Source organism: Anomalospiza imberbis, unplaced genomic scaffold, assembly GCF_031753505.1.
Source record: "Anomalospiza imberbis isolate Cuckoo-Finch-1a 21T00152 unplaced genomic scaffold, ASM3175350v1 scaffold_80, whole genome shotgun sequence".
Lineage (NCBI taxonomy): Eukaryota > Metazoa > Chordata > Aves > Passeriformes > Viduidae > Anomalospiza > Anomalospiza imberbis.
Window position 1 is genome coordinate 455,893 of NW_027100415.1, and position 19,001 is coordinate 474,893.

At 52.7% G+C, this 19,001-nt stretch overlaps 1 protein-coding gene across 1 annotated transcript; it reads left to right on the top strand.

Moving 5' to 3' along the window:
• The first annotated feature begins 17,817 nt into the window (after positions 1-17,817).
• Positions 17,818-18,800, top strand: LOC137467818 (olfactory receptor 14J1-like). The gene has a single exon (XM_068179235.1). It carries the CDS (start codon positions 17,818-17,820, stop codon positions 18,748-18,750), a length of 933 nt encoding a protein of 310 aa, XP_068035336.1. The 3' UTR covers positions 18,751-18,800.
• The last annotated feature ends 201 nt before the right edge of the window (positions 18,801-19,001 follow it).

Genomic DNA, 19,001 nt, shown 5'->3' on the forward strand with positions numbered 1-19,001 from the left:
TCATAGACACATTTGTATTGTTTTTCACAGAAGTGGCCAGGTTAATCTCTAATTGAGGTTACACCTCTTTCTTTTTTTTTTTTTTTTACTGCATGACCTGACAACATCCTTAAACACTTGCTAAGTTGCCTGACCTTCTGTCCAAAGTTAATGCACCCTCTTTTTTCCCTTAAGTTCACACAAAAGCTCCACGGGCAGCCAGGGCAGTCATTTTCCTCACCAGTTCATCTTTGGCCACACTGGGACAGGCTGCTCCTTCCCCCTTAAGATTACTTTCTTGAAATGTGTGCATCCTACCTGGACCCCTTTGTTTTTAAGGGTAATTTCCCATTAAAAATCAGAACCTGATTCGGTACTCCCCAAATCTCCATCCTAAATAGGCCAATGTCTGCCCTTCCTAATTCCAGTGTGGAAGTTTTGTTGCTGCCCCTCCTTCTTTCACAGATCATTGAAAACTTGATTATTTCATGGTCACTGTGCCCCAGGCAGCCTCCGACCCCCACATCTGCCACCAGCCCTTCTCTGTTTGTGAGCAGCAGGGGACAGAGCTTTCCTTGGGAGAGGGAGTGTTAGCAAAAATTCGGTAAAACAGAAATCTCCTTCACACCAATGCAGCATTAAGAAGCAGCATTCTTTATTCAGCCGGGTGCATGGGGGATAGCTCCTCCCAAAGCCGAGCATGCTGAGTGCAGGAAAGTTTCTGTTCATATTCTGTATTTTGCACACATATTCACTGATTGTCCTGGACTAAACAAACATCTGATAATCATTTCCCCAGAATCATTAACATATTTCCCCTCCCCTTTACCCATGCGTTCTTCTGTCCTGGGGGTCTCTCTGGTGGTCCCTGGTGGTCGTGGACCCCAATGTTCCAGTGGGCCTGGCTGAGCTGGCAGGACACTGAGGCTGGTGAACTTCCAGTTCCCCTTCTGACACAATGGGCATTGTGTGGTTTCCATAGGCCTGGGGTTTTGGAGAACAAGCTCCAGGTGTCAGCTCACCTGGTGGAGACAATTTATCATCTGGTAACATGAGGTCACAGAGTGATCTATGACATCACAGAGTGGGTTATGTGAGGTTATCGAGCAGCTATGAGATCATCTGCTTCTGTGACATCTCAGAGCAGTCTGTGACATCACAAAGGGGCTGTGTGACATTCCAGGAGGGCTGTGTGAGGTCACTGGGTTGGTCACTCCGCCCCAGCTCCCCCTCACAGTTTCTCCCAACAAGTCCAATGCTGTTCATGCCCAGCAGGGTCCCTGTCTCCCGGTATCCCCCCGGTCCACCTGGAGCCACAGCCCCCACCAAAGGATGTTCCACAGGATCCACCCCAGAGCCTGACATGGGGAAAAGGGGCCAGGGCTGTGTGACCAGGACATCAAGGACGTGGATTATCCAGGTCCCTGTGGCCTGGGTTGGGTTCCCCAGGGCAGGAAAGATGTCTGGCAGCTGGAGCAGGGTTAGGGAAGGGCCTCCAAGGTGGGGCTGGAGCCCTTGGGCTGTGAGCAGAGGCTGAGGGAGCTGGGCTTGTCCAGCCCAGAGCAGGGAAGGCTGAGGGGCTCCTCATCCCAGCCTGGCAGTGCCAGCGAGGAGGGGATGGAGAACACAGAGCCAGGCTCTTCACCGGGAGCCTGGTGGGAGACAAAAGCCAATGTGTGGAAGGGGAAAGAGGGGAGATCAGCCAGGCCAGGAGGAGATTAAATGAGTCACGCTGGTTTCAGCATTTCCTCAACACCAAAAGCAGCCTGACCTCCCTTCTCCATCCACCACTGACAGCTTTGCAAATCAGGAATTGTTTGAGCTGTTTTACCCACACTCCAGGACGAGCATCCTGATACAAGAAATTATTTGTGTTTATATCTATCACAAGACCACATTTGTATAAAATCAATTTTAATATGGAAATCACTTGTGGATGCTGGACTCATCAGACACTGCTGGGACATTGCACACTGCTCAGGGAAGAGTGTGATTGTTATTAAATTGTGTCCTGTTCAACCATGGTCTGTTGGCCATGAAGAGAAACTTTCTGTGCCTCTGAGTCTCACCAGTTTCCGACCCCCAAAGGACACAAACCTGATGAGTTGTGGTTCCCACTCCAGTGGTGGCACTTGGACCTCCCTCCATCCCCAGAGCAGAGCTCCCTTGTCCCAGAAAGTCCCTGGCAATGCAGGGATGAAGGAAACAGGACAGGCTGTAGGGATCAGGGGCAGGGCACGGCCAGGGATTTGGGGTGTTTGTGAGCCCAGGGCAGGACCTGGCCCTTGGCCTTGGTGAACCTCATCCAATTGTCCTGGGCCCATGGCTCCAGCCTGTCCAGATCCCTCTGCAGAGCTTCCTGCCCTCCAGCACAGCCACACTCCCCCCAGCTTGGGCTCACCTGGGAACTGACTGAGGGTGCCCTCGATGGCCTCGTCCAGATCAGCAATAAAGAGATTTCACTGACCTGGCCCCAATCCTGAGCTCTGGGGACACCCCTGGGTGTGACTCCACTCCTCAGCTGCTCTGAGTGCCAGGGGTTGGATGAGGGAAATGGTGGGGAGGGGGTAGGGACAAAGTGTTATTGATTGTCAGCCATGAAGGGTCTTGATTTTCTCATCTATTCAGACTGCATTAGGAGGTGCTGGGGGTCAATATCAATTGGACATTGCTGATATCAATCTATAAGCAGGAAAAGGAAACTGGACAAACTATTTCAATAAAGTCTATTCACTTTGAATACACTTCTGAAATCTGTCTAATTAAGCACAGAAGAATTGAAAGCTGCCATAATTCCCAGCGGCATTTTTTGTTTGGGAGTTTTAAACAAATCACAGAATTCCTGAACTGAAGAGCTCAAGAGAGAAGAGACCTCTGGAGTAGTGAAATTCATCAATAATCTCCAAGTGGCTGATGATCCATCCCCATCAGAGCAGCAATGACCAGAAATGGGCACAACTCTGTGGCTGCCCCAGCTCTGGGATGGGCCCTGGCCCTGGAGCAGGAGCAGCTCTGGAGGGCCCCAAGGTCGGGCTCTTGTGCTGGCCTGGGCAGATGGGATGGCAGCAGCGGCTGCAGAGCTCTCAGCACCTCAGCCCGAGGGGAGCAGGGCAGCCAGGGAGCCTCCTTTGGCCTTGGCCAAGCCCCTTCCCCCATGGCTGGGGCTGAGTCCTGGCTGAGCTGCAGCTGCTGCTGTGCCCTGGCCAGGGGCTGAGGCCGTGGGGCCAGTGGCCAGAGCAGCCTGGGCTGAGCAGAGCTGTGGGGCCAGAGCCGGCTGGGCTGTGCTGGGGAGAGGCCCTTGGTGCTGCACAGAGCTCAGGGCAGCTGGCAGAGCTTGCAGGGAGCTGGGCTGGGCTCAGAGAGCCTGGCACAGAAACCATCAGTGTCCATCTCAGCCTGGCTGAGCGTGCAGGGGCCAAGGAGAACAGCCCAGGGTCTGCAAGTTCTCTGTGTGGGAGCTGAGCTGGTGAGCCCCTGAGCCCTCCCGAGTGCTGGGGCTGCACCTCCAGCTCCAGAGGAGACGTGACAGATGGGAGCAGAGATAAATAATTCTTGCTGGATTCCTTATTGTGTTTGCTTATACAGGTGACCTGGATCCATATGTAGACGAGGTGTTTTGTTTCAGCAAACACTGGTAGAGTGAGAAGAATAATATTTTTTAGCTGAAAATAGTATTTCATGCATAAGACACAATGAGAAAGAAAAGACACATATGATCAGAAGAGCATCTGAGTTTTTTAGAGGATGAGAGACTCATTGATGTTCCAGTAGTCAAACCTGCTCAAATACTTTCCTCAGGACTTCCTTGAGATGAGAGGTGACCACCAGAGGACCAGGCCAACCAGAGGTGTCTGTCCTGCCAGCTTTTGTCTGGGAGAACCCTTGCATATAGGGAATTTTTCAGGAGGAGTATCAGTTTTGGCTGTGGGCACCTGGAAAGACGGATGGTTCTTTTCCATAGGAAGGAAAGCACAGAGCTCCAGTTGTCCAGGGACAGATGAGAGGCAGCCCTCAACATTCCAAGATCAGCTGGACCTGTCAGGTAGCCCCTGGGAGGCCAAACCCTTGCTTCCATGAGGCCTTGCATTGTCACAGGGGTCTCCTTGATGCCGCAGTATCACAATGGACCCTTGGTTCCATGGGGACTCCCAGTGTCAGAAGGGTCTCCTTGGTTCCATGAGGCCCTGCAGAGCCCCTTGATTCAACGAGGCCTCAAAGTGTCACCATGGCCTCCAGGGTTCCATGAGGCCCCGCAGTGTCACTGAGGACCTTTGGTTCCATGGAGTCCTGCACTGTTCCATGGATCCTTAGTTCCATGGGGCCCTGAAGTGTCACAATGGACTCCTTGGTTCCATGGTGCCACACAGTGTGACAAGTGCCCCTTGGCCTGCCAAAGCGCCATAGTGTCACAATGGCCCCTTGGATCCATGGGGCCTGTAGTGTCACAATGGCTCCTTGGATCTATGGGGCCTGTAGTGTCACAATGGCTCCTTGGATCCATGGGGCCTGTAGTGTCACAATGGTCTCCATGATGCCATAGGGCCTTGCAGTGTCACAACAGACCATTGGTTTCACTGAGCCCCACAGAGTCACTATGGCCCCCTTGGCTGCACAGGGCTCTGGAGTGCCACAATGCCTCCTTGGTGTCACAAGGCCTCAAAGTGTCCAAATGGCCTCCATGGTTCCATGAGGCCCTGCTGTGTCACAGTGGACCTGTGGTTCCATGATGCCCCATAGTGTCACAATGGCATCCTTGGTTCCACGGTGTCAGAATGGCCCCTTCATCCCATGGACACCCACAGTGTTCACTGTAGTGCCCTTGATTCCACGAGGCCCTGCCATGCTCTAATGGCCCCTTGGTTCCAGTGGGTCCAAAGTGTCAGAAGAGTCTCCATTGTTCCATGAGGCCCCGCAATGTCACTGTGCTCCCCTTGGTTCCACAGGATCCACAGTGGAACAACGGACTCTTGGTTCCATGAGGTTACTCAGTCACAATGGCCTCCTTGGATTCACAGTGTCACCATGGACCCATGGCTCCACGAGGCCTTGCTGTGTCAGAATGGCCCCTTGGTTCCAAGAGGTTTCTCAGTGTCACAATGGTCTCCTTGGATCCGCAGTATCACAATGGACCATTGGTTCAGTGTGGCCCCAAGGTGCCAAAATGGATTTTGGTTCCATGGGGGTCTGCTGTCTCACCATGGACCCTTTGTTCCATGAGTTTGCTCAGTGTCACAGCTGACTCCTTGGTTCTGTGAGGCCCTGCTGCCACCAAATCTCTGAAATATCAGAATGAGGCTCCTTAACACTCATTTGCTATTTCAGAGGGTATCGTTTATTCAGGCCTGAGGTCTAACATGGGATAACTCCTAACCTGACGTGGACATGTAATTCTACCAGTGTGTTGCTCATATACAGTCGCTAAATGCCAATTACAATTTACCCATTTCCATAAATCCCACCCCGAGTTCCCAGATTCAGTCTTTGTTTTCTCTATCACTGCACCCTTGAGCCAGATATCTTCTTCTCTTCCAGCCATCCTTGCTGGGAAAGCAGCCCCTGCATGCCTTGTTCCTGTGCTGGAAGTTCACAGGCACGGTAAAAATGGAATGAACCCTTTGGGTCTCAAGGCCAAGGCTTTGTGTGGCCAGGCAGGGGCAGGCAGGAGGCAGAGCTGTCAGCAAAGGAAGGGGCCAGCGAGGTGGGGCAGCCGGGGGATGACGACAGCCTGCAGGGACAGAGGCCAGGGCAGGGACACCGCAGGACAGCCTGGGCTGCAGAGGGCACAGGGATGTGCAGCAGCTGCAAGGCCCTGACAGAGCCAACCTGTGCAGCCCTTTGGCCATGGCTGCTGGCCCTGGGCCTGAGGCCACGAGGGGACAAGTGACCCTTGCAGCCCTGGGGCCTCATGGCCTCCTTGTCCCTGCTCAGCAGCCTGGCAGGGGCCGCCCCATGGTCCTGCCCTTGGCATGGCACATCCCCACATGGCAGTGCCCATCCCGGGAAGAGCCCTGAGCAAGGAGGGAGGGACAGGATCTGCCTTGCCAGGGGCTGGGGCTCAGCCTTGGCCCTTTGCATTCCTGAGACACATCCAGGTTTGCTCAGCGCCAGAGACACCTTTGCCTTGTTTGTCCCCACCTGTCATCAGTGCCTCCAGGGTTCTGCTCTAACTGGAACCTGGGGACACTTTCTCAGTCGTGTCCCTCAGTGGGACCCATTAAAACTTCAAGAAACTTTGGTGTTTAACTTTGAGTTCTTGAGAAGTTTAGACACTCTCAGGGACTGAGTCTGGTGTAAACAACACCAAAGCCCTGAGAGGGCCATTAAAGCTTTCCTAGTGCAGTTATGGAGAAAGATTTCAAAGAGCTTGTAAGAAATACACTGTCCTCTTCCAAAGGGTGTATTTTATTACATTTCTCTTTAGAGCAGAGGCGATTGCAGCATTCTGTGATTGATACTGACCCAGGCTCTCCCCTCAGGAGCTCTGGCCTGCTCAGAGCAGCTGTGCCTTGAGCTCTGGCCCAGTGTGGACAGCCTTGCTCCACATTGCCCAAGCCCATCCTGTCTGTCCTCGCTCACCTGGGACCTGCTGTGCTTGCAGAGCTGGCTGCACCCAGCCTAAGAGGGGCTTTCCCTTTGTCTATTTTTGAAGCAATCTAAAACTCCCGAGTTTCCCCATGAAAACAGACACACTCCTCAGGGGTGTGCCAGCCCAAGGTGCCACCAAAACCACTGCAGACCTGCCCTGGGCCAGCTGTGAGGGTGGATCATCAGCCCAAGCTGCACTGGGCCACTGCAAGGGGCCGTGGCCGTGGACACTGCACTGACCCCACTGCTGGGTTTGGCTGCCACGGCAACCCTGAGACATTAAACTGTCCTTGGAAACACTGGGGAGGACTGGGACATACTGGGGGACACTGGGAACGCTGTGAGAGACAGTGGGACATACTGGGAGTGACCCTGGGAAGGACTGGGACAGCCTGGGAACACGAGGAATGCTGAGGGGAATCTGGGTGGACTGGGATGGACTGTGGGGGTACACACTGAAACATACTGGGACATACTGGGAGTGATACTAGGGGATACTGGGACAATCAGGGGACACTGGGAACACTGTGGGGAAGACTGGGGGACACTGGAGCTGACTATGGATGGCACTGGGGGAAACTGGGAGGGACTGGGAATGAACTCAGGTGTACTGGGAGGGACTGGGGTGTACTGGGAGGGACTGGAGGAGCACTGGGGTTGTACTGGGCTGTACTGGGGATGCACTGGGCTGTACTGGGAGGGACTGGAGGAGCACTGGGGCTGTACTGGGCTGTACTGGGGATGCACTGGGCTGGACTGGAGGGGTTGGATGGGCTGTTCCCGCCTCCGCCGCCTCCCATTTGCCGGGGCTCCCGCCCATCACCGCCCGCAGCCAAGCAGCGCCAGGGATTGTGGCCTTGGGGCGGTGCCTGGAGTCGGCGCCATACTTCCGCTAGTGCCTACAACTCCCGTCATGCCCCGCGGCCCGATTCAGCCCCATTGGAGCCGGGACTACAACGCCCGTCATGCCCCGCGCTCCACAGAACCCCTCGGTACCCGCCCCCATCTGTCCCGTAAGTGTCCCCCAGACCCTCCAGGATCCCCAAGTGCCCCTCAGCGCCCATTCGGGACCCCCCAAAGGCGCCCCCGGATCCCCGGAGTGCTCCTGACCCCACGGATGCCCGGCACCGCCACTGCTGGGAATTCATCTCCTCTGATCCCCCGCGGCCCCAGAGCCCCTCAGAACACAGTCACGCGCCTAAACCGCCTGCCGTACCCCGCGCCCTAAGGAGCCCAGGTAGAGCTCCCCGAGCTCCCCCCAAGTTCTCCCGAACCGTTTACGTTCGCCCCGAGGGCTTTAAGTCGCGGCTCGGACGCGAAAGTGTCCCCCAAGGGCCTTCCCGGACCCCCAAACGCCGCGTCCGAGCCACTGCCGGGACTACAGCTCCCATCATGCTCCGCGGCGCACGTCCCGCACTACTGCAGCCGTGACTTCATCTCCCGTCGTGCCCCGCGCCCCATCGCAGCTGCGCCTAGAACTCCCGTGATGCTCCGCGGCCCCGTTCAACCGTATTCTACCCGCGCCTACAACTCCCATCACCCCCCGCGCCCCGGAGAGCCCCGCTGGAGCCCCCCAAGTGCCCGCCCGGGCCCCGCGGGGCCCCAAATTCCCCTCCCTGACCTCCAAGGGCCCCCCTGGACCCCCAAGGGCTCCCCCGGACCCCGAGCTGTCCCTCAGAACCCCTAAGTGCCCCTCCAAGTGCCCACCCGGCTCCCCCAAGTGTCCTCCAGACCCTCAAGTTCTCTCTGAATTCCCTCCTCAGGCACAGAACTGCCCCAAATGTGCCCCAGAAATGTCTCCAAGGATCCCAAAGTGGCCCCTCCTTAACCCTGTGTGAGAAAAAAGATGATTAAAAAGATGACAAAATACTGGAAATATTGCTAATTGACATAAACAAGAAGAAATAAATAGCCAATACATCTCAATTCATTAATGAAGGGAATTGTGTTACTGAGATACAAAGAACATTCGTTTTCTTGGCTACTAAAAACGTATAGGTTTTTAATGTAAATATTAAAACTAGGTAAGAAAACCCAATGCTATTATTAGAAATAAATTTAATACATCTAGAAATAATTAAATATGTGAAAAAATGGATATTATATGGCTCTATGCAGATAGTTACTATATGTATTGTGTTATATTGATTAGTTGTGCTGTACTGACATTTTAATAGTATAGTAAATGTAGTTTTGTAGCTAAAATGAAGCTTTAGTAGTTAAAACAGAAACTCTGTATGTGGGGGTTTTTTAAAGGAATGAGACACTGGCTTCGAGCTAACAGTCACAGAACACCTAAATCTGCCAGAGAAGAGGAATTTATGGTTTTCTCATCAGAAGAAGCTGATTTCTTCAGGCCTTGCTCAGACTCAAAGATGCCGTGGGGATTAAAGGAAACAGTTGAAAAATACCAGAGTTGCTTGTTTTAAATAGAATGTATGCATAACCATGAAGTATGTATGAATATGCCACAGTGTATGGTTTTTAAGGTTATTCCTTTGTTCACAAAAATTCTTATCGGGCTTAAGTGCCCGAGAGCATCCGGACGTCCGTAAGTCTTTGCTTTTCGTTGTCTTGTAATTGCCCTAACTCTAAATTTTTATTGCTCTAATTTTATTATTATTATTATAAACATTTAATTATTATTAAACTTTTTAAATTTTAAAAACCAAGTGATAGGTGTTTTTCACAGTTGTTAACATAAAATAATGTATTACAGAATAGAAATAAGAGAATAAATCACACGAGCATTTTTGGGTATTTTGGCGTGTCAGTCCCAGGTGGGCGGTGTCAGACATGGTGACGCTGGAGGTGAGGAGCAGGTTGTCCAAACAGGGTCAGCCCAAAAGGGGCTCATTCTTCTCCATTCTGTTAGAAATGAGAAGCTTGACTCAGCCAATACATCAAGCAGCAATTAAATTTATTAATTAATATGGTAACGCATGAGCAGAGACAGCGCTGGGTGCAGTGGTGGGGGTTTTCCCCTCCAACTGCGCACCGGTTGTTGGGCTTGCTGGTGTTTATTGATCATATTCATGCATATTCATCAGCTTTCCCCAGCAGCTTCTATTTCCCATTTTGACATGATCCTTCAGCAGTTTCTATTTCTACCTTTTGACATCACAATTCTATACTTTAGGATCGTAAATCTGTGATGGTGATGTCTGGTTCCTTTCCAATTTCTATACTCTGTTGTGATCTATTCCAGGTTTCAATATCCCGGGATGTGTGTCCAACATGGTGGGGTCCATCTTCCTGAGGTGGGGTCCAGCTTCCATTTTCTAGGATCATTAATCTATGGAAGTGATGTCCAGCTTCCCCTTTTGAAATCATTAATCAGCAACCTTGATGTCCATCTTCCTTTTCCAGGAGCTTGGGATAGGGTCACTTCCCTTTCTGTTTAAATCCTTTATATATTCCAAAGCTACAGTTTAACACCCTTAATACTAAGCAACATTCCAAAGTTAGAATTCAAAGGTTCTTATTGCAAAACAGCTTAAGACTTAATTACAAGTAAAAAGATCTTCTCAAAAGCAACATTCTAAAGTTAGAATTCAAATACTCTTATTACAAAACTGTTTAAGACTTGTAATTGTTATTTGCAAATAAAAGATTGGTTCAAAAGCCTTCTTCCATGCTTTCCTTGGTTGTGTATTAGAACTCATCTTTATAACTGTCCCATGGCCGTGTTCCATACATTTCATAACCACAACTGCACAGGCTGCCTTTATTTACCTGACACAAAACACAGCTTTGTATTTCACACTCCTGCACAGAACTCCAAACTGACTCCAGTCGCTGCACAAGCCCTGGAGCCTTGAAGACCATGGAAGGAAGACAAAGAGCTCCTGAGGGCTTTCTGTATTTTCATCAGCCCCACGGTGGATTTGGGGCTGGGTCCAGGACCCTCAGGCACTGGGAGAAGGATGAAGAAGCTGCTCAAGGAGGCAGAAGCAAAACTCCAAGTCCCTGGGAGCATCCCTGGGCCCCAGCGAGGGCAGGGAGTGCCAGAGGCTCCCCAGGGAGTGCAGAGAGCAGATCCTTGAGGCCAGGATTGCAGGGAGCCCAAGGCTCTGAGCAGGGAACTGCGATGCTGAGCAAGGCCTGGCTTGGCTGCAGGAAGCAGAAAGGCCAAGCCCTGAGCCCAGCCTGGCACAGCAGGGCCTGTCCCTCATGGCTGGCTCGGGGCTGTTTGTGGGGCAGGGGGATGTGAGGGGCAGCAAGGACAAATGTCACAAACCTGTGTGACACTCCAGATCCTCATAGAACAAAGGGGCCAGTGTGACACTGTGGGGCCTCATGGAAACAAGAGGCCATTGTGAGCCTGCAGGGCTGTAACACCCCAGAACACTGAAATGCTGGGGGTCACCAAAGGTTCCTTCATTCGAGTTTGTTGTACAGGAGAAACACCAACCAGATATTCTCACCATGGCCAGATGAAAGAGTTTTCTTGGTAGGAAAGGACCCACAAGGATCATCAAGTCCAGCTCTGAAGTGAATGGCCCACACAGAGATTGAACCCACAACCGCGGTGATAGCAGCACCATGCTCCAGGATCTAACCAACGGAGCTCAGAGGTCAAAATGACACAAAATTTTACTGGCAAAATATAGACAATCTAGGAATATTGACAAAGGGTTTCATACAACACCCACTTCAACATAAAACTCTTACCATAGCATTAACTTAATTAACTTCGCCCATTTAACCTAAAAACCTTTAACCCTTACAATGATAAGTTACCCAAAAATGTTCCAGGTAAGTAGAATTAGAAGAAGAAGAAATAGAGAACAACAGACAGACAGAAGATCTGTAGAAAGACACACACAGAGGCACCACCTGCTCAGGTTCTAGCATCATTAACAGAGGAACCCCAGGAGAAGGCAGGATCCAGACCATGGGCCAGCCTCGTGCTCCGGCTTTTAAACCCCTGGGCCTTCATGGGCCCGCCCCTGGGGTGGGACTGCCAGTTGCTTGTCCAATCAGAGCCAGGGAAGGCACCAGCTGCTGGTGTGTGATTGACTGACAGCTGGGCCAATCAGAGCTGGGTTAGCCCTGCCTGCTGTGTGATTGACTGACAGCTCAGCCAATCAGAGCTGGGTTAACACCGCCCCTTCCATGTGATTGACAGCTGTGCCAGGCCAGGGCTGGGGGCGGGGCTCTGTCCCACCACAAACCAAGGCCTGACCCGCTCCTGGCCCCACACGGGCATTCCGAGCATCCCAAGGTGTCTCGGGACATCGATCTCATCCAGCCTCTGACAGCGACCACGGTGACACTACAGAACCTCATGGAGCCATGGGTCAGTTGTGACACTGTGCTGCCCCATGGAATCAAGGAGACCATTGTGAACACGGGGGCCCCAAGGAACCAAGGGTCCATGGTGACCTTGTGGAGCCGGCAGTGTCACAGAGGAGCCGTTGTGACACAGCGAGGGCGCACGGAGCTGAGGAGCCATTGTGACACATCAGGGCTTTGTGGAACCACGAAGCCATTGTGACATTGCAAGGCCCCGTGGAAGCACAGGGCCATTGTGACACTGCAGAAGCAAGGGGAACATTGTGACACTCCAGGGCCTCATGGAACCAAGGAGACCATTGGGACACTGTGGGGTCACACGAAACCAAGGGAACATGGAACAGGTCTGGCTGGCTGGGGCTCCTGGGGACCACCTGAGAGGTCCAGCTGACCTTGGCATGTCGATGGCTGCTTCTCACCTGCCCTGAAGCACTGGCACTGAGGCTCTGGGTTTTCCTTCCTATGGGAGAGAACTGTCCTTCTCCTCCATGGGCCATGACCAAAATTGGGATTCCACTTCCAAAACTCTGTACATCCAAGGATTGCTCCCCAGTGAAAGCTCCCAGGACAGAAAGGTGTGGCTGCCCTTGGTCTCCTGCAGATGCCTCTCACCCAAAACACTGGGGCTCGGTGTTTTCCTTCCAATGAAAAAGAACCGCCCTTCTTCTCAAGGTGTTCATGGTCCAAATTGAGATTCCTCCTCCCAAATTCTGTATAATTCTGTATATTCAAGGATTCCTCCATGACAAAATCTGTCAGGACAGGCAGGTCTTGCTGGCTTGGCCGCCCAGGAGCCACCTCTCTCCTCTTCTGCCTTTGAAACACTTGGGCTCTGTGCTTTGCTTCCTATGGAAAAGAACCGTTCTTCTATATCTATGCAGAAATGGCTGAAATTGGGGTTCCAGCTCCCAAATTCCCTATAACCAAGGGTTGCTTTCAGAAAAAAGCTACCAGTACAGAGAGGTCTGGCTGCCTTAGGCCTCTGGTGGCCATCTAATCTTGAAACACCGGTGTTCCATGCTTTCCTTCCTATGGAAAAGAACTGTCCTCCTCTCCCAGGTGTCCATGTCTGAAATTGGGATTCCATCTCTAAAATTCTGTATATCCAAAGGTTGCTCCCAGGCAAAATCTGCCAGTACTGCCATGTCTGGCTGGCCTTGGACTCTGGTGGCTGCCCCTGCCACACTGGGGCTCAGTTCTTTCCTTCCCATGGAGATCACTGTGACACGGTGGGGACCTCATGGAAGCAAGGGGATCATTGTGGCACCACTGGAGCCCATGGAACCAAGGGGCCATGGTGACACAGCGGGGCTTCATGGACCCTGAGACCATTATGACTCTGTGGGGCCTGATGGAACCATGGAGGCCATTCTGACCCTTCAGGGCCTCGTGTCACCAAGGGGGCATTGTGACACCTCAGGGCCTCATGGAAGCAAGGGACCATTGGGACACTGTGGGGCCCCATGGAACCGAGGGAACATGGAACAGGTCTGGCTGGCTTGGCCTCCCAGGGGCCACCTGACAGGTCTGGCTGATGTTGGAATGCCAAGGGCTGCCTCTCATCAGCTCCTGGAGCACTGGGGCTCGGTGCTTTCCTTGCTGTGGAAAAGAACTGTCCCTCTTTTCAGCTGCCCATTGCCAAAATTGCTAAGCTCCCTAAAAAATTTCCAATATGCAAGGGTATCTCTCAGAAAAAAAACCTGTCAGCTCTAGCTGACCTCTGGCAGTAACCTCTCATCCACCCGGGGAAACAGTGGGGCTCTGTTCCTTCCTTCCTGTGGAAAAGAACCTGGCCTTCATGTCCAGGGTCCATGGCTAAAATTAGAATTTGGCCTCCCAAATTCCGTATATGCAAGGATCGCTCCCAGACAAAAGTAGCCAGGACAGACAGGTCAGGCTGGCCCTGTGCTCTGGTGATTTTCTTAGACTATGAGCTGAATGTTTTCATTTGAAAACACCTTGGAGAGCACCCAGAGATCTCCCAAAGAGGAGTTTGGAGGCCTCGGGCACATGACCACTACATATGGACAAAGGAGCTCTGTGCTCTGTGCTGTTGTGGTGGTTTTGCATCATGGAAGTGATGTCCTGAGAGAAGCTGCTAGCAGTTTCCTCGGTGTCTGACAAAAAACCAATCAGTAATTAGCTTTGAGAGCTGACAATCTGTTAAACCACTAAGGAAACTGCACACGCCTCTGTGAAGACACAAGTTAAAGATGGAGAAGCCTGGCTGGGTCTGTTTCCCTTCTGGCCAGCAAAGAGGTGACCAGGCCGGCCCAGCCCCGTCTCAGCCAGGCCAGGCCGGGCGGCTCCTGCCGTGGGGCCGGGCCCCTTCCCAGGGAGCCGCCAGGCCCCATCGGCTGCCGGGCAGGGCAGGGGAGGCCGCGGGGCCGAGGCCGGGCCGGGCCGTGGCTGCGGTTGCTGACATCTGGCCGCTACGAGCCCTGCCCCGCCGCCAGCCCGGGCCCAGCCAGGATCCGCCGGGCCCCAGGAGCAGCCCCGGGCCGGGCCGGCTCGGCCAAGGTTCTGCCGCCCTTGGGGTTCGCCCGCAACCAGCGGGCAGGGGAGGAGAAGCCATGGGCCCCGGCCGTGCTGCTGCTGTGCTCTGGCCTGGCTGCTGAGATCCTGGCCCTGCCCCAGCGCGGCCCAGCCTGACACAGCCCCAGCGCAGCCGCTGCAGAAACCTCCATGGTAAAACAGCTCCGGCCGCAAGTACCGAGCCCGGCCGGGGTCACGGAACCATCTGCAGGCCCCGGCTGAGATATTGACTCTTCCAGTGCTTCCATCCTCCCTCGCGTGAGAGAAAAGGACAAAGTGCAGGCACACACAGGAGCAACATGAAGACACCGAGGTCAGTGAAGAGGAAGTTGAGTCCCAGATGGGAGGGATGCGGAGATGCCTTGATCTTGGGGCTGAAATCCTCTGGTAAAGCTATGGAGCAGAATGTAATTTATACATCAGACTCTCTTTTTCCCTATAACACATTGAAAAGAATTGGGAGATGATTTGTTCAGCAAAGGCCTCCATGCTAATGTAAGGAAATGTTGAAGTAGCTGTGATCCCATGAGAAGTTTGAACATTGGAAGAGAGCAGAGTGATGAGACCCTATGTCCCCAGGGAGAGAAGAAGAAGACCTCTGTTTCCAGAGATGAAGATGATTTCAGAAATAAATGAAGAGAACCTTTGCTTTTAAACAGCTCATCTGTAAACTAATACCTCAAAAGTTGACATGGCCCATAAACACAGCTGTGGGAAAAGCTGTGAAAAAATGGGAGGGACTTCACAATTGAAGGCAGCTGCTATTCATGGAAATGAAAAGCCATGAGACAACTGTTTTCTTGTGGGGAAGTCCCCATAACATTTACAAGTGGAGCTTCTCTCCCTAAGTGAACTGAAGAAAGACTATTCTAGAGGTGGAGAACTGACTGAAAATATTAGGTTTTGTCTCTCTTCATTGTCAGGTTGTATGGAGAGAGGAAGTGTTGTGGAAGTTTTCCTCTGATTCTTATTACTCTTTCTTTTAGTTACTGTTAATAAACTTTTCTTTATACCCTTTTAAAGTTTTGAGCCCACTTTGCCTTTCTCCTAATCTTATCTCAGAGCAGGAAATGAGAAAGTATATTCTAGTGAGTGCCCCGGTAATTAGCCAATCTCAAATTGGCGAACCAAAACCAATACAGAAACTTCCCGATGAACTGCCTCAGACAAGAGGGAAATCAAGGCAGAGTCATGTTTTTTTCAGGATTTGTTTGATCCTTCTGAGCCCTGTGGTGCATTTGGAGCTGAGCCCTTTAACCTCCGGGACTGAGAGGAGATTGCACAAACCTTTGCAGGGGTCAAAGGCAGAAGAAAACCCCAAAGTGTCTCAAAGCATAAATGGGTCCCACTGTGGTCCATCCCCAACACAGGCTCCTCATGGACTCCTTGAAGGAGAGAACTGGAGGCCAGGATGGCACAAAAACCTCTCAGAGACTCAAAATGGCACAAAAACCTCTTAGTGTGGAAAGGAAAACCCGAAGTAACAGAAAAAAGTTGAGTATCTCAAAGCATCAATGAGCCCCAATGAGTGTCAGTGCAAAGCTCTCAAGGGACTCCTTAAAGCAGATAATTGGGGCCATGATTGCACAAACCTCTCACAGAGTCTGGATGAAAAGGGAAACACCAAGTACCTTAAAAGAACTGAAGCACCTTGAAGCATTAATGAGCCCCACTGAGTGTTGTTCCTGACAAAGCCTCTCCAGGGACTAATTACAGCAGATAATTGGAGGCCATGATTGCACAAAGCTCTCAGAGCCTCCAAGGCAAAAGCCAAAGCCAAAGTGCTTTGAAAAACCTGCAGTCCCTGGGAGCATGAAGGAGCCCCCAGGGCCATTCCTGAGCAAGGCTCCCCAGGGACTCCTTCCAGCAGATCCTTGAGGCCACTGGGATGTGGGCTAGGGGGGCATGCTGAGGGCAGGACAAGGGGCTGACAGTGCCCAGCCTGGCTGGGGCTGTGCCAGGAGGTCCAAGTGCCTCAGGACAAGGTGTCTCCTGACAGCCCTTGGTGGCACAGACCCTGCTGTGCCCCAGGGCACCAGGACTTGGCTTCTCTTTGTCCCCACCTGTCATCAGTGCCTCCAGTTCTCTGCTCTGCCTGGGGCCTGGGGACACTTTCTCAGTCGTGTCCCTCAGTGGGACCCATTAAAAGTCAGAGAAACTTTGGAGTTGGATTCTGACTTGGAGTTCTGGAGAGGTTTCTGCAGCTCCCTCTCAGGGCCTGATGTTCAGGGCCTGAGCACAAAGCCCCAGAGGGTCATTAAAGTCCTTGTGCTGTGTCTGTGCTGCTGAGCTGGGCCGGGCTCCTGGCCCAGAGGGTGATCCTGGTAACCAAGGAGAACTTCAAAAGCACATTTCTCTGGATGAGCAGCTCTTCTCCCAGCCCAGCAGGGCTGGGGCACTGCCTGCAGCCAGCCCGGGCACAGCACAGAGGCACAGAGAGCTTCCATCAGTCAGGGCTGGGAAGGTGCTGAGAAGTGCCTGGGGCAGAATCCCTGGCAGCCCTTGGCACAGGAACCTCTGGCTGCAGGACAATGCAGCTGCAGCTCCTGGAGTGATCTCCTACAGCTGGAACATCCCAATGCCCACGGACCCTGTGAGTACATTCTCTGATCATCTCTTGTGCAGAGCAGCCAGGGGTGCCCAGGGCTGTCCTGCAGAGCAGGGTCCTGCAGCCCAGGGTGCTGTGCTGGGCCAGGGACTCTGCTGCCTGCCAGGGACAGCTCTCAGCCGGCCTGAGGAGCTGCTCCCAGCACTGGGGGACAAGATGTGGGTGGGAGGAGACAGCTGGTAAGGACTGGAATTGTTCTGCTTCTGTGGAGAGGATGCTCCATTGTTCAGGACTGCTCCCAGCATGGCATTGAACTCCAGAACATTTCCAAGCAGATTATACAGGGAGCACCGAAAGTCATGGGCTGCAAAAAAGGGAAAATCCTTCAGTTTTAGTCTACTGATCTGTGTTGCCTGGATGGGAAATTGCACATAGATATTCATCTCTCAGTTCACGTTGAGAAAAATTAAAAAAATTGTGTCAGATCTGAATAAACCAGGCAGTGACAGAAATCTGCACAAGGTCTCTTAGAGGCAGCATCAGTGTGGCTTGTCCAGCCTCCTCAGGGTTGCTCTAGTGTTGCCATCAGAGCCTGCAGAGCCAGAGCTGCCCCTGGGCAGTGCCTGAGCTGGGAGGGGTCTGCAGGGCAGAGCTGAGCCCCCAGGGCTGGGCTGGGCTCTGTCAGCACTGGCAGGGCCCAGCCCTGGGCACAGGGAAGCAGCTGCTGGCAGGGACAGCTCCAGGCAGCAGAGCCCTGGGCAGGCAGTGAGGGGAAAGTGCCTCCAAGCTGTGCTGGGATATTTAAAGTCTTCTCCAAACCCAACTTTTCCATTATTACTTTTAATACAGATCCACATGTGCAGCCACAGCCGATGTCCAACAGCAGCTCCATCAGCCACTTCCTCCTGCTGGCACTGGCAGACACGCGGCAGCTGCAGCTCCTGCACTTCTGCCTCTTCCTGGGCATCTCCCTGGCTGCCCTCCTGGGCAACGGCCTCATCATCAGCGCCGTAGCCTGCGGCCACCACCTGCACACGCCCATGTTCTTCTTCCTGCTCAACCTGGCCCTCAGCGACCTGGGCTCCATCTGCACCACTGTCCCCAAAGCCATGCACAATTCCCTCTGGGACACCAGCACCATCTCCTACACGGGATGTGCTGCTCAGCTCTTTTTCTTTATGCTCTTCATTGGAGAAGAGCTTTCCCTCCTGACCATCATGTGCTACGACCGCTACGTGTCCATCTGCAAACCCCTGCACTACGGGACCCTCCTGGGCAGCAGAGCTTGTGCCCACATGGCAGCAGCTGCCTGGGCCAGCGCCTTTCTCAATGCACTGCTTCACACGGCCAATACATTTTCCCTGCCCCTGTGCCATGGCAATGCCCTGGGCCAGTTCTTCTGTGAAATCCCACAGATCCTCAAGCTCTCCTGCTCCAAATCCTATCTCAGGGAACTGGGTCTTCTTGCTGTTAGCGTGTGTGCAGCATTTGGCTGTTTTGTGTACATTGTTTTCTCCTATGTGCAGATCTTCAGGGCCGTGCTGAGGATCCCCTCTGAGCAGGGACGGCACAAAGCCTTTTCCACCTGCCTCCCTCACCTGGCCGTGGTCTCTCTGTTCCTCAGCACTGGCACAATTTCCTACCTGAAGCCCCCCTCCATCTCCTCCCCATCCCTGGATCTGTCCCTCTCAGTTCTGTACTCGGTGGTGCCTCCAGCCCTGAACCCCCTCATCTACAGCCTGAGGAACCAGGAGCTCAAGGCTGCAGTGTGGACACTGATGACTGGATGGTTTCGGAAACATTAAACTGCTGGCCAATTTCTGCAAATCACTTGTAATAAAAGTCATCTTTGATACTTCTTGTTGGTTTCATTTTGGAGGTTCATATTTTGTCTTCCTTTTCATACTGTCCACAAATAAAAAATACACTCTGTGCCATTTCTCCTTTTGTTTCTCTCCACCTTCTCTGTTGCCAAAGACTGTGTCAATGGGGGGCTGCGCTCTTGGTGGCTTTAAAGGAACTAAAGGATCTCCCAGCAGAGTTTTCTGCAGAGATG

What these genes read in the sequence shown, in the direction of transcription:
- LOC137467818 (XM_068179235.1), top strand. Translation starts at nt 17,818, where the DNA reads ATGTCCAACAGCAGCTCCATCAGCCACTTCCTCCTGCTGGCACTGGCA.